Consider the following 14,777-nt stretch of genomic DNA (forward strand, 5'->3'; position numbering starts at 1 on the left):
TATGGATAAAGTCTAAGTGCAGATATGTTTCTATGTTTTTAAAAGAGCCTTATTCAGAAATAGTGCTCAGGTATTGAAAGAACATGGGAGCAGGGCCACGATGACCAGGTCTTCCACTGACATCCACTGACAGCAGCATGGCATCTGCATGTTCATAATGAACATCTACAGCAGGGATGGGGAACCTTTTTGTCCTCCAGATGTTGCTGAAATACAATTCTTATCATTCATGGCCATTGGTCATGATTACCGGGGCTGAAGATTAAGGAAGCTTTTGCACATTTAGCTGTATGTGTGAAAGCATACAGATGATGGGTTACTTATATTGCACAGGATTTCAGCCATTGATGTGAAGGTTTTCATACTGCAGATGCTCATGATGACAGAGAATCGTCCCCCATGAGCTCTCCCTTCCACCTGGACCAAGCAAAATCACCTTCCCTTTCCATCAGCCAATATGGCGGCATGTGACGGTAATGAAAGTGGTTTGGAATAGGTGTAAGTCTGTCATTGTTTCATCCTGCCCCCAGAACCCCAGTTGTTTGGGAACTTAAGCCTGTGTAAATTTCATAAATTTAAGATCTGCCTTCTCAGTCCTGCCTGAGCCAGGGATTAGGGAGTTATGCCAGTGTAATCCCAGTTCAGCTGGGACAGCCCAAGATCTGTCTGATCCAAACTTTATGTTCCTCAGGGATCTTGGTGCTGTACATCTGTTTGGGACCTAAATAGACCTGTGTCCCAATAGCACTTTTGAAAAGTTAGCTTCTAAGCTGTATGATTTCACTCTTTAAGCATTCCTGTTATCCACTCTGAAAAACCATCTACCTCACAACGAGATAAATGTGAGCTTTGCTCAGAAGGAATTTTGTTTTGGAACAAGGAAGAGGATAATTTGTCCTACACGGAGGCTCTTACTCTCCTGTCGAGGGACTTTTGCCTTCCTAGCACCAGGCCCCAAAGAGTCTGCAAGTTTTAGATTAAAGTAGTAATTATTGGCTTGTGGATATGACAGAGTAGACCTGCGGCTTATTGAAGGATGTTCTGGGCTATCAACAAGGTTTCTAAGGAACTCATTTGCATTCAGCTCCTCAGGCTAAGCTTAATGATTTTATTTTTCATAGCGTGTGTAGGTCTCCTTTGAAATGCCAGTACTGTGGGGAATTCTGTTTTAAAAGTTTACTTTCTTTTGTTCTGAATTTTAGTAGGTTCATGCTTATGCATAGCATTGCACCCTGGATATATTCTATTTTAAAAAGGTTATAAAGGATGCTCATAAGGGTCAGTAATCAGAGGAAGACTGTCCGTATATTGTGCTAAGCATGGTAATGACTTAAAGAATCCCCATAGAAGAACAGACTTTTTGAGTGAGGTAGAACCTTGGTAGAGGTCATCTAGGGTAAGCCAGTACAAGATCTGCAATGCAAGATGCATAATAATAATAAATAATAATAATAATAAAAACTTATTATTTATACCCTGCCCATCTGTCTGGGTTTCCCCAACCACTTTGGGCAGCTCCCAACAGAATATTAAAAACACAATAAAACATCAAACATTTAAAAAATACCTATACAGGGCTGCCTTCAGTTGTCTTCTAAAAGTCAGATACAGTGGACCCTTGGGTTGTGAACGTGATCTGTGTGGGAGGCACGATTGCAACCCGCAGCGCTGCGTCTGTGCACACGCGGGTTGCAATTCAGCGCTTCTGCACATGCGTGAACTTTTGCATATGCTTCTGCGCATTCGTGAGCGCCGAAACCCGGAAGTACTCTGTTCTGGTAATTCTGGGTTTTGGCGTTTCCATAACCCAAAAACACGCAACCTGAAGCGTCTGTAACCCGAGGTATGACTGTAGTTGTTTGTTTCCTTGACATTTAATGGGAGGCCGTTCCACAAGGCGGGTGCCACTACCGAGAAGGCCCTCTGCCTGGTTCCCTGTAACATCACTTCTCGCAGGGAGGGAATCGCCAGAAGGCCCTTGGCACTGGAACTTAGTGTCCAGGTTGAAGGATGTGCGTGGATACGCTCCTTCAGATATACTGGGCTGAGGCCGTTTAGGGCTTTAAAGGTCAGCACCAACACTTTGAATTGTGCTTGGAAACGTACTGGGAGCCAATGTAGGTCTTTCAGGACCGGTGTTATATGGTCTTGGCATGCCTAGCAGATCCTCCAGCCTCTGGTTAAATACACCCAGTCTTTGAGCACACATCAGCTCCTAAGGAAGTCTAGTCCGCAGTCAAACAGCTCTTTCTATTAAGAGATGAAAATATGTAGAACTGAAGTTTGGAAAAATAAGAAATTGAGAGAAATCTAACCTCCCCCCTAGTATTCACATACAGAATGCCGGTGATGGGGCAGTGCTGTGCACTACACCCAAAGGCAGTAGGTTAGTTTAGGAGATGGCAGAGCAGATAGCACATGGCACACACAACTGTGGCCTCCACAACCCCCTAATCCAGGCATCCTCAAACTTGGCCCTCCAGCTGTTTAGGACTACACTTCCCATCATCCCTGACCATGGTCCTGTTAGCTAGGGATGATGGGAGTTGTAGTCACGAAACATCTGGAGGGCTGAGTTTGGGGATGCCTGCCCTAACCCCTAGGACCAGCCGCCTGAGGCAGCCACCTAACTCTGCCCAGTGCTGCAGCTGGCCCTGTTGAAATGGCTGGGAGGACTATTTGCTTCCTCTTTGGTGTACCGGCGGAACTCCTGAGTTTACAACTCTTCCGTGCAGCTTTGCTGCGAGAAGCAACCTTGACTGCTGGCCACAATAAATTAAAGGTGAAAGCGATCAGTCTGTGCTGTGGTGGCTCTCAGTTGTTATTAATGCTCCCCCAAAGACCGTCAGTAACAGACTCATCACCCTGTGTTTTCTGTCAAGGCAGAAATCTCCTTCCTGACATCCGTCTTCAGATGCACCAGTGGTTTACATCAAGGTTTGTAGCCCTGTGATAAAATAAATGCAGTGGCTCAGATAGCATAGCATGGGGGGAAATGGGCCATAATAAAGTACACTAGATCATGAATGGTCGAGCCATTCAGCATATACCAACATTGCTCAGTGTGGGAACTCCAGCCATACATTTTGAGGTACATGGCAGAAATGGTCAAGTAGTGCCTGGAGACATGAGCAATTGCACTTTCTAGTAACAGCTACAAGTACACTGAATGATTGCCATTTTTATTTGAGAGCAAAAGTAGTATTTTTGTTCTCCTTAACTATTTTGCCCTAAATACTTTATGTTCACTTTATGAGTCTGTTTACTGCCACTATTCTCCCATCTGCTGAGCTTCCCAACTCCTCTCTCTCTCACTCTCTGCCATTTCCACCCCAGCAACAGTCATTTGGGAAATCCCAGCCAATCAGAAGTCACATAGTGATGTAATGATGAAATTACAAAATTATCAAATGTTTTAATGTATAAAAAGTCACTGAGTGTGAAGAGGGAAGTCATTAAGAACCAAAGCCTTCAAATAGGTCAACAGTTTTGGCCTCCTTTCCCAACAATGCCTAATAAACAAGACTTAAACACACAAAAGCTTATACCTAGAACAAACTTAGTTGGTCTCTAAGGTGCTACTGGACAAGATTTAATTTTTTAAATTTATTTTGACTGCATCAGACCAACACGGCTACCAACCTGAATCTAGAAACAACACTTATGAGCACTATTGGAACTTATTATCTAATAATATAATTGTTATTTAATTCTGTTGTAGCGATATAAATGCTGTAGCACCAGCTTCATCTGATGCTGCAAGTGTGCATCAGACAAACAAAGCTGGCAGATTGGCCAGCCTAAATGTTTTTGTTCAGGCTGGCACTCCAGAAACACACATACTGTGACTCAGGTCTGTCTTAAGCATATGCGGCGCTGGGGTGCCCAGTCCCAGGCACGCAGGAGAGCGGAGCCGCCCGGCCGCCTCAGTGTCTTGCTGGCTCAGTTGCCCCTGAACTCATGGCACAAAAGAGCCCACTGCAGCACTCTTGTTGAGATGCGTCCAAGGGAAGGGGGGCAACTGGCAGACCCTCAGTTGGCTCCAGCCCACCGGCCAGTTGCTGGTCGAACTCCGGTCCTTGGTTCTGCATCAGTCTGTGACTCAGAGCTTCAGAAGCCTTTCAGAAGCTGAGCACGCAAGCCAGCAGAGAAAACAAACTCTTCGCAACAGAAGGGCAGACAGAGGCATATGTAAAGCATATTTACAAGCTGTTTATTCAGCATAGTTCAGGACAAAGAAAACATGTCTGCTCTCCTTCATGTCCAAGAGCAAGAAGCATAAGCAAAAGCTATACACAAACGGAAGTTCCCAGCAAGCTGTGCTGTGCTGGAGTGTAAACAGGCATGTGACACACAACAATCATGCCTGTTCCTTTTAAGGCGGAACGGAATATTCTAATGGCTCTGACTGAAGGGCGGGCAGGCTCTTCCCTGGACTCAACTCTCAGGCCCCGGACTCTCGGCCTGGTGCCCCTGAGAGCCCGGCGCCTGGGTGCCCCGCAACCCTAGCACCTATGGGTAAGACAGTCCTGCCATAACTAATTATCTAGTAAGGAAAAGTTTAGGCCCATCTACTGACTGGAGATGATACACACTTAATTTTAGAACAGGTACTGCCTCTGTGTGAAAGTAAAAGGGCAATGACTCTTCCAAGATTGTGCCCAACTCTAGCAGTTATATTACAAACAATATACATGTTTTAAAAACAATGTTGCCCAAAGGCATATCTTCTTAGTCAACAAAAAGGCCTTTAACCACTTCATCTAAATTAACTGATTAAAGGTTGTACCCCTACACAATAATATATATATATATATATATATAGCAGAATAAAACAAAGACCTTTCCTTTGGCCTGTACAGTCATAGCTTGGATCTCAAACGCCTTTGCTCCCAAGCAAATCAGCTCCAGAATGATCAAAACCCAGAAGTGAGTGTTCTGGTTTTTGAACAATTTTCGGTAGCTGAATGTTCTGTGTGGCTTCCGCGACTTCTGATTGATTGCAGGAGTTTCCTGCAGCCAATCAGAAGCTGCACTTGGGTTTCCAAATGTTTTGGAAGTTGAACGGACTTCTGGAATGGATTCCATTTGACTTCTAAGGTATGACTGTATATATCCTATTGTTGAACTATAGAACTAGGGTTTTCACTTACATATTAGCAAAAAAGTGGAAATGCATCATCAAAACAAGAGGTCAAAATTGATTTACACAAAATGTGCACCTGCTGATTTTGATGCAGATTTTGAAAAACTACTGTAATTTAAATGGAAATATAATCCATCTCATCACAGTGGGACACTCTATGACCAGTCTGCCTCCTCATTCTGCTGCCTTGGTGCTAAGTATTGATGGGCAGTTATAAGATCTCTACTTTTCCTCCTAGACTTAGGCTAGACAACTCTTTAAAGAAAGGATGACTTCATATGTAAAGTAGCACACATGGACTCCCAATAAACATTTTCACAAATACTTCAAACATAAGAGATTGGAAACCTCCAACTATGTTAGAAAGTCGATTTCAGCTTGGCAGGTAGAGGATGGTAAATTTTTATTCATGTAACTAGAGACTTATTGACCCATGTGTGTCATTGGGAAAGTGCTCACATTTGTTATCTAGTCGAGGAAGGGAAAACATACTGTGGTATTTAGTTAACCAACAACAGACAGTGAATCACTGATTTGGACTATTGAACGGTTCACTGAGAGCTCTCCAATGACGTGTAAACAACCAGGAGGCCTACCCATCTTATTGAAAAGCTGGGTTTGTTTTCTCCAATTAAAAAAGAAAGGAAATGATTAGAGGGAAATGCCTTAGTTTCTTTCAAGCTTTCTCTCAAGAAGGGAGGCAGGGTTATTCTTTGAACAAAATCCTTGTGCATAGCAGTTCAGCCAGCTATGCAGTTGTGAAATTGCTTTTAAATTAGAATTGGTGTACAATCTGAGTTTACCAACCTGGGTTGTCAGTTGTCCCATATTTGAGACATGCTTTCACAAAAGCCCTCTTCAGGTCTTCAGCATGAAGGCAAGGACAGGCAAGTGGGAACACAAAGTGTGAGCCTATCCCTTCAAAGATGGTGTCACGGTCTGGTCTACGGGCGATCGAAGTCCCGGCTGAGGACGTCGGGACCGGGGGCAAGATGGTGGGGTGGGAGCAGGAACGAGAGTCCAGAAACCAGGGATCCGAGGGTCAGGAAGCAGGGAGTCATGATCCGAGGGTAGAGAAGAAAGGAGTCATGAAGTCAACGGTCCGAGGGTCAAGAAGCGACAAGTCAAGAAGCCGAGGTCTGAGGATCAGGAAGCAAGAAGCCAAAAGCAGCAAGGCAGGAAACGTGTTGCTGTGGCAAAGAGCTGAAGGGAAATGCTGACCTTATATCCCTTCCTGGCTCTTGCCACCAGGTGCAGTGAGTTACCAAGCGGCCTCACCTTGCCTCTCCAGTACAAACTTAGGAAGGCCCCAGTCCTGCAAAGCCCTACTGGTCACAGGGCTTGGCTCCTGCACATACTCCTGACAGATGATGTCCATTCTAAGCACACTCCCTGACAATGCATGGTTGACATTAAGAAAATAAGAAGAGCACTGCTCTATCAGGGCAATGACCCACCTAGTCCAGCATCCTGTTCTCACAGAGCACAAGATTTGCTTTGTGTGTTTAATAATATTAATAAATTAATAAAAGAATAAATATCCTGCCTTTTCCCCATAACTGAATGCTCATTTCTGTAAATAACAAGGCAGTATATTCTGTTGTTGTTATATAATACACATAGCGAAACACAGCTAGCCCTTTAAAGTTGAACTTCTCTGAATTTTGTAATGTAGTTCTCCAGTCAAATAATGTGAAGAAAATGCATATACTAGGGTAAAGGTGTGCATACAAATGCATATATGAGAGTCACCCTTCCCTAATTCAAGCAATGTCAATTTGCAAGGTCACTTATCATAAATTAAAGCTAGAAGTTAAAAATGAACTTGTTTCTTTCATTTATTATCACATTTGTATCCTAGTGTTTCCCCATGAAACTCAAAGGTATATTCATGCGTCTCCCTGTTTTATTCTCGCAACAACCCTGTGAGGTAGGTTAGGCTGAGAAACTGTGACTGGCCTAAGGTCACCAAGAGAGTTTCATGACGGAGTGAGGATTTGAACCCTGGTCTCCCAGTTCCTAGCCCAACTACAACACACTGTACTTAAATTGTGTGTGTGTGAACTTAAAATGAGCTTGGTTTATATCAATTTCTTGCCTCTGTTGGTCTTACTTAGATTCCATGTGCATAACCAAGGCATCCTTTTTGGTAGCAAACATCACTGAACATAGGGGGACTACTTAGTAAATAAAATGGAGGCTGCACCTGTAGAATTTAGCACTCTGTTTATCCTGGGAATCCTATTAAACAAACACCGAAATCCAAATACTCTATGTAAACATTGTATTTTGTAATCATGCTAATAGGTGTCGATAATTAGTGCTGATTTACATGCAAATGCAATGTACAAAGATGCAGTTGGATGTTCTTAGGGGGGAAAGAGCTAAAATTAGAATGTAATCATTCCTCTTGGTGAATGGGAGATATTCCTGTAAGGTGCCACAAATTACCATTTTGAATAAATAAATGAGGCCCTGCAACAAAATGTTGTTGGAGGGGGGGGCACCCGTCTACAGTGGGGAAGCCCACTTCTTACTAGAAAAGAGGGCACTTGGAAGGCATAGATCAACATTTGCCTGTAGGCAAAGTCTTTTTCAGAGGTGTGACTGAGTACTTGGCGAACAAGTAAAGGTAAAGGGACCCCTGACCATCAGGTCCAGTCGTGGCCGACTCCGGGGTTGTGGCGCTCATCTCGCTTTATTGGCCGAGGGAGCCGGTGTACAGCTTCTGAGTCATGTAGCCGGCATGACTAAGCCGCTTCTGGCGAACCAGAGCAGCGCACGGAAACGCCGTTTACCTTCCTGCCGGAGCGGTACCTATTTATCTACTTGCACTTTGACGTGCTTTTGAACTGCTAGGTTGGCAGGAGCAGGGACTGAGCAATGGGAGCTCACCCCGTCGTGGGGATTCGAACCGCCGACCTTCTGATCGGCAAGCCCTAGGCTCTGTGGTTTAACACACAGCGCCACCAGTGTCGCTTGGCGAACAAGTACTTAGGCTCAATTGCTAGCAGCGGAAAGCTCAATCTTGATCTATGGCAAGGTGCCAAAGACCCAAAACATTGGCAAGAGATGTCTGGGGACACCACTTGATTGACAGGGGGGAAACTTCTTGGGCCAAATTGGAACTCCAAATGGACAATGTTTGGCCCACAGGCTTCATGTTTAGAGTCTTTAGAGTCACAGAGCTGACCTGACTCCATCTGAGAAGAGATTTGAAGGCACAGAGCAGGCCACCTGATGAGATGTGTGCTTTGAGAGGCACCCTTCCTCAGCTGGAAGAACTTTGAAGGGTGTAACCATGCATAGGGGAGGTGGGGGAAAGGAGATGAGGTTGGGACAGGCTGGTTGGACACTGGTTTAACAGCTTCAGTGTGCATGCTCACATGCACTGTATAAACCCTGCAGTTCATGTATTTTGGGGGGCAGTAGGGATAGTTTTTGGACCCTCTTTTTTTTTTTTGAGAGTCAACGTGTGTCTGCAGACCTTAAAGCTCCCAGGTGCTGCTGACACCTCCTTCCTGTGCATGGGTGCTGCCATTTTGGCTACAGAAACAACAGCATTCACCCCCATAAAGATGGGAAATGAAAGGAATTATCACAGTGGTTTGTCAATAGCAGGACTGATAATTTATTCAGTTTCATGTATACCTCCTTATTCTTTGTCAATGAGGGCACATAGCAATATACAGAAATGAAATGCACATGAAACAATTGGAAAAATGTATACAGAATTCTGACAATGGCAAAGCTCTCATGCCTTATTCCCTGGCCTGTTCATTTTAATTGACATGTCTCTCACTTCTCTTGCTTGAAACAGAAGCCATGTTGCAGCGTCATGTATCAGGACGGTTAGGCAGGTGCCAGTAAGTTCATTTAACGCTAAGTTCTGGTGGGATATGTTGGGGTGGCGGCAGTCATATGACAATTACAAGCAGCGAACCATTAAAAAAAGTCCCGCCTCTGAACTTATTGGTGACAAAGGTTTTTGTTGCTTTCAAGAGCTCAATTTGTATAATTGTCCAATAACTTATGGTCACTTTGGAAAGCACTGTGCAAGACAGCACTTTGAAATAGGTTTCTGAGGACCTTGGAAGCTCCTTTCAAAGCGCTATATTATAGAGCACTTTGCATCGGGGTTTGCAGGCACTGATGGGTGGTGCCTGCAAACTCCCTTTTGTCTGAAGCAGGGTTCTACCTGCTCCACTCCCCATGCCTTATATGGTGTCAGGTGTAGGTTAGGTGGGTGTGGCTCGGTCAAAAGTGCCCTGTTGGCTAAGTGGGGGGATGCCTGGCAAGCCTCCGCTAGGGGTTGGTTCCCCAGCAGAATGAAAACATCATTTGTTTTGCCCCTGTTAATTTGTTTGCAGACTCCACCGAAACAAAGGCAAGAGGAACATTTGAAAAGGAGGCCTGTTGGGTGGGGACTTTTGCTTATCCAGTCTTCAAGGCTCAACTTAGTGCAGCAGAGTTTGCTGAAACTAGGATCATCTCTTGGTGATGCAGAATGATCGCTGCAAGGGGTCCAACAATCTGCTCTAAAGAGAATGGTGAAAAAGACACAATTACTGGGCAAACTGTTACCAGGCCAGCATATAAGAATAAAACAAAAGACTTATTGGCCAGCTTTCAATGCTTAGCTCCCCACCCCCACTCAGTAATAAAATTTGCTGAAAACCTCAATGGCAAGTTTGTCTGCATGGGTTTCTAATTCTTGTCTTGCTCCTTTAAGCTGATGAGAAGTGAGATTTCCCCCGTTAGGTTCTGCTAAAAATACCCCAAAATGGGTATTATAGTCTTTATTATATGTACAGTTATACATATAATATTATGCTCTGTGACATAAACTCAGAGCATGGGATGTGTTCTCAAGTTCTACACTATTGCTATTTTGGAGTGGGATGCAACCACATACCAGGAAATTCTAATTGCACAATTATAGCTGATGGGGTGGTCTTGTGCAACAAACCTGCTTCCTCAAAAGACTGGACTTTTTGTGATAACGGATGTGGTGGTAAAATGTCCTGGAGAGTGTGGGATAGCAGTTGCTCTGATGCAAAGCCATCTCACCTCCATGCAAACAAAATAGAACAAATGTTTATTCAGGCAAGAATGCTGCTTAATCTCCCGGCACACAAATCAGAATGAAGGCAGAATAAATAGGACCTCTGGAAGCACCCTTAAACTGTTGTTGATTCTTAGGGTTAGCATTAGAAACACAGATAAATATGGGGGTGCAAAATATCTAGACCTTTAAATATAAGGCTGTCAACTAACAGGTCAAAATTTGTAGGAAAGAAGCACGCAGCATAAACTTCTAAAATGCACCCAGCATACAACTTCTATATTTTCTCCCTTGTGCGGTCAAATCTAATAACTTATATCTCTCGGGATGTTTATCTGATGGAATAATGAATGTAGAAAAGAAATAATTAGAAAATGAGACACAGGTGGCAGGACTAATAATTTAAAACAACACCCCTTTGGTGCAATGTACAGTGGCAGGGAGGAGAAAGCTATTTTAAAAAGGAAGAAGAATTCCTGCAGAATGGAATAATGAGATGCCCCAAGTAAGAAGGTCATCCTCATTAAGAAGACCATGGTAAAATTTTTGCTGGAGGGGAAGACAATGGTAGGTAAGATATGTAAGGCACAGCTTTTAAATGACAGCTAATGCATCATGCACTGATCAGATAGTTAATTAATGTTTCAGCCATTCTCAGAATTCCAAACCTTTGAAATTCTGGAAGACAATACAGTTTAACCCATTGGTGGGCTGAAAATACAGCCATGTAAAAGGACACTAACACCCACACATGCACTATAGTGGCCCTGAAGCAGCTAGTACAGTGGTAACCTCGGGTTGCAGACACTTCAAGTTACAGATGCTTCAGGTTACAGACTCTGCTAACCCAGAAATAGTACCTCGGGTTAAGAACTTTGCTTCAGGATGAGAACAGAAATCGTGCAGCAACAGCATGGCGGCAGCAGGAGGACTCATTAGCTAAAGCGGTGCTTCAGGTTAAGAACAGTTTCAGGTTAAGAATGGACCTCCAGAACGAATTAAGTTCTTAACCTGAGGTACCACTGTAATTTATACGGATGCCTATTTTCCTTTATTGAATCAGGTTACAGTACACTGGCTCATATATGTTTCACAGCATACGCTGGTAGTTATATTACCTTAATACCACCACCAAGCAAATTTCCTTTCAGTAGCAGAACTGAGCCCATGTTCCTTTTTCACACAAAATTCCACCTCTGGGTTTACCCCGGGCATTCTTTACATAAGAAAATAAGAGGAGCCCATCTGCTGGATTAGTCCAATGGCTTGTCTAGTCCAGCCTCCTGTCCTCACAGTGGCCAATCAGATGCCATGAGAAGCCCCCAAAGCAGGAACTGCCTGCAACATCACCCGCCCCACTTGTCACCCCCAGCAAATAGCATCCACAGGCTTACTGCCTATAGCAGCGGAGGGAGAACTTAGCTTTTCTTTGTTTCAACCACCCAATTAGGGAAGGGGAACCTTTTTATTGCTAAATAATTTGGAGCCAAAGAACTGTGTTCTCTTTCTCATTTTGTGTGTCTTGGTTATCTTACTGTACCCTGTTTTGATAACTTCTGGCTGCGACGTGGCTTAGAAGTCTGAAATACAAAGTAAAATAATAAAAGAAGTCTACTGAAAATCGCTCTGATCTTCTGCCTGCCCCTGCCTTAAACATTTCAAATATCCAGCAAGCGTTAAATAAAGTAAAGGAAAGAAGCTGGTTTATTAATGAAAATGAACCAAAGAAGCATAGGGAGTTAAGCGATGTCCGTTTGCAAAGTGTGTTGTATATATGCCATTACCTCTGTTATCAGGAGACGCCTGCTCTTTCCCTGGTGGGTTTCAAAGCAGAGTCTGAAATAACACATGCTGTTCATGAACACTGTTAAGGATCTGGAAGTGGTAGCTATTGACATAATAAACTTTTTAATAAATATTTAAAACCAAACAAGCATCTGGCATATGCCCCAGTGACTTGTTACTGTTGGATTTTCTATGTGGGTCTGCCTTTGAAAAGCTTACAGAAGCGGTCCAGAATGGGACTGCCAAGCAACATGGAACACACCTCTCCAATTTTGGAGCATGGGGGTGTGGGTAAAAAAGCTGCGGGACAAAACCCACCACCAAATTTCAGGGGCAGGGGCAAAATTTGGAGGAGGATAAAGCTTACTGCTACTACTTGAGCATCTCTAAATGGTTGCTGGGTGGAAGCTGCCTATCCTCCTTTCTCTGTAATGATGCTATGACATTAAATATAATTGCTTTAGAAGAGTGGGGTGGGGACCTGGACAAAGGGGAGTGCTTTCTTCATGTCATCATAGGATTTAAGTGTGGCCATTCTGCAATACCCCTTCATGGATCACTGCCTTGTCATGGCAAAGAGGCTTGAGTAACTCTAAGAAGCTATGAGCTACGTCGTGCTATGAGCTACCCAAGATGGACATGTCATAGCCGAGAGTATAGACTAAATGTGATCCACCTGGAGAAGGAACTGGCAAACCACTCCAGTATTTTGCCAAGAAAATTCCATGGACTTAAAAAAAGGAGAAGCTTTGAGAAGAAAGTGAGAGTTTCCAAGGCATGCTCTGGTTCATTGGGACACAGAGAGTCGAACATGATTAAGATGACTAAACAACAAATTCTGCAATAAATGCTCATATGGAATAGGCCATTGGAGGTATACAGTAAATGGTACGTGGGGGCACAGAATGATGTTTTGAGGTCTGACATCAGGATGGCATTTATTTCCAGCAGTTCCTAATTGACTGTAGGACATTCATTCCAACATATTATCATTTAACGATCGATATGGGGAAACATATGCTTCAGAATCAGCACTTCTGAAATTTAACTTCAGAACTAAAACACACAATTTTGGGGAAATCTTGATACATACCTGCTTTGGAAACGGATGGGTGTACACAATGCCTTCAGCACTAAGACTTGCTTTTCGTCTCGCCACGGGAACTATCAAAATAAGAAAAGGCTTGCAACTTTTAGCGTCAAGCTGGTTTGGAACTGTTTGGTACTGATATATTTGTCTTACAGCAGGCAATCCAATTAAGATAAGAGTCTAGCATACACAAGGTTTAAAGCCTTACATAATATGGGCCTTGTCTACTTGAAGGAAGGCTTCCTCCCATAGATCTTTTCTTATGAAAAGAGATCTCCTGAAGGTGCCCTCTTCTGAACACCTCTGCTGTCAAAAGAACAGCCCCAAGACTACCTTAGGTGTGGTACCCTAGTTGTTGAGCTCTTTGGCATGGAAGGGACACCTGAATACCAGCTTTGTTAGAGGGTGGTTCAGGGGGACATTTGCATTATACCCCAGACCTGATGCCTGTTCTCCTGCCCTTTTTAATTAACAAATGACATCATATCATTCCAAGAGTGCATTACTGGAGGGAAGAGCTCAATTAATTTGCAATGATGGATAAACGAATGAGAGAAAGAGAAGGAAGAAGATGTCCCATGACCTTCCCTGGTATTCCCCCCCACCCTGAAGTTTACTAAGGTTATGTACCACACTTAAAACTGACCAGTCCTTTTTTGAGGGTCGGGGGGGGGCATTATCAAACTTTACCCATCTCAAATTTGGCAAAATGGAGGTGGGTGGAAAATCTTTGGCTCAGTGCTAAAACAAACAAACAAACAAACAAACAAACAAACAAACAAACAAACAAACTGCTTTCTTGTGATGGTAGTCACCAGAACAGTGAGTACCAGCACCACCTCTAATTTTTTTAACCAAAAAAATACTATTCAGTAGATGCCTATTCAGGAGGCACCTTGTAGACTGGCTGTAGGCATGATTTATGAGGTAAAGGTATTGGAACTTACCATCTGGATGGTGAATAATGGTGATTTTGTCTGTTAGGAAGAAAAATAAGCCGAAATGTGGTTACAACAATTGGTCGTGTGGGGTTTTTTTAGTCCAGTCTTTCCCCAAGTGCCATTTGATCTGCATTCATAGAATTGTGAGCATAGATCTACCTCAGAATTTCATATTTTTTCCCATTATTCCAGGGATGAGGAGCCTGCAATCCTTCAGCTCCTGTCATCCCTGATCATTAGCCCTGCTGGATGGGGAGGTTGGGAATTGTCCAATGATACTTAAAGGGCTCTGCATCCCTGCACTGTGATCTTAACTACACTAGTGTGGCACTGAAAGTGGAAGTTAGTGTATCGGGATTGGGCCAATATATCCATTTTGGTTTCTCTCACTTTCTCCTTTTCCCTAATTTTAAATCAAGTTCTCCACACTTCTACATCAGTTTGAAAATTTGTTTTTTTTAAAAAAGTCCTCATGAACATTTATCAGCATTTTTGTGTGAATTCTAATATGTACATTTTTTTGTATGCAGTTCCCCCCAATTTGAATGCAGTTTCCCATAATGTAATGCTTTTTGGTACATTATGTTCACTAATACGTACACTTATATGCATGCTTTGCACTAGTATATACGTTTTTGTACACATTGCTTGGCTGGAGAACTGCATTGCAAAATTCGGAGACGTGTGGCTTTCAAAGGATGACTGTGTTTTGGTTCTCATATTCTTTCAGAAAGTGTGAACTAGTTAAGT

The 14,777-nt window shown here is 43.3% G+C and overlaps 1 protein-coding gene across 1 annotated transcript in view; it reads right to left on the reverse strand.

Annotated features, from left to right (window-relative positions):
• Positions 1 to 8,753: 8,753 nt before the first annotated feature.
• The window catches only part of BANK1 (B cell scaffold protein with ankyrin repeats 1), a 196,213-nt gene continuing 190,189 nt past the window's right edge, over positions 8,754 to 14,777 (reverse strand). The window contains exons 14-17 of the mRNA XM_081876829.1: positions 14,034 to 14,063; positions 13,090 to 13,160; positions 11,996 to 12,047; positions 8,754 to 9,684 (exon numbers count right to left, since the gene is read on the reverse strand). Coding sequence (XP_081732955.1) covers positions 12,036 to 12,047; positions 13,090 to 13,160; positions 14,034 to 14,063 — 113 coding nt within the window. The 3' untranslated portion in view covers positions 8,754 to 9,684; positions 11,996 to 12,035. The remainder of the gene's footprint in view (positions 9,685 to 11,995; positions 12,048 to 13,089; positions 13,161 to 14,033; positions 14,064 to 14,777) is intronic.

The sequence above is a fragment of the Podarcis erhardii genome, assembly GCF_964252035.2.
Source record: "Podarcis erhardii genome assembly, chromosome: 9".
NCBI lineage: Eukaryota > Metazoa > Chordata > Lepidosauria > Squamata > Lacertidae > Podarcis > Podarcis erhardii.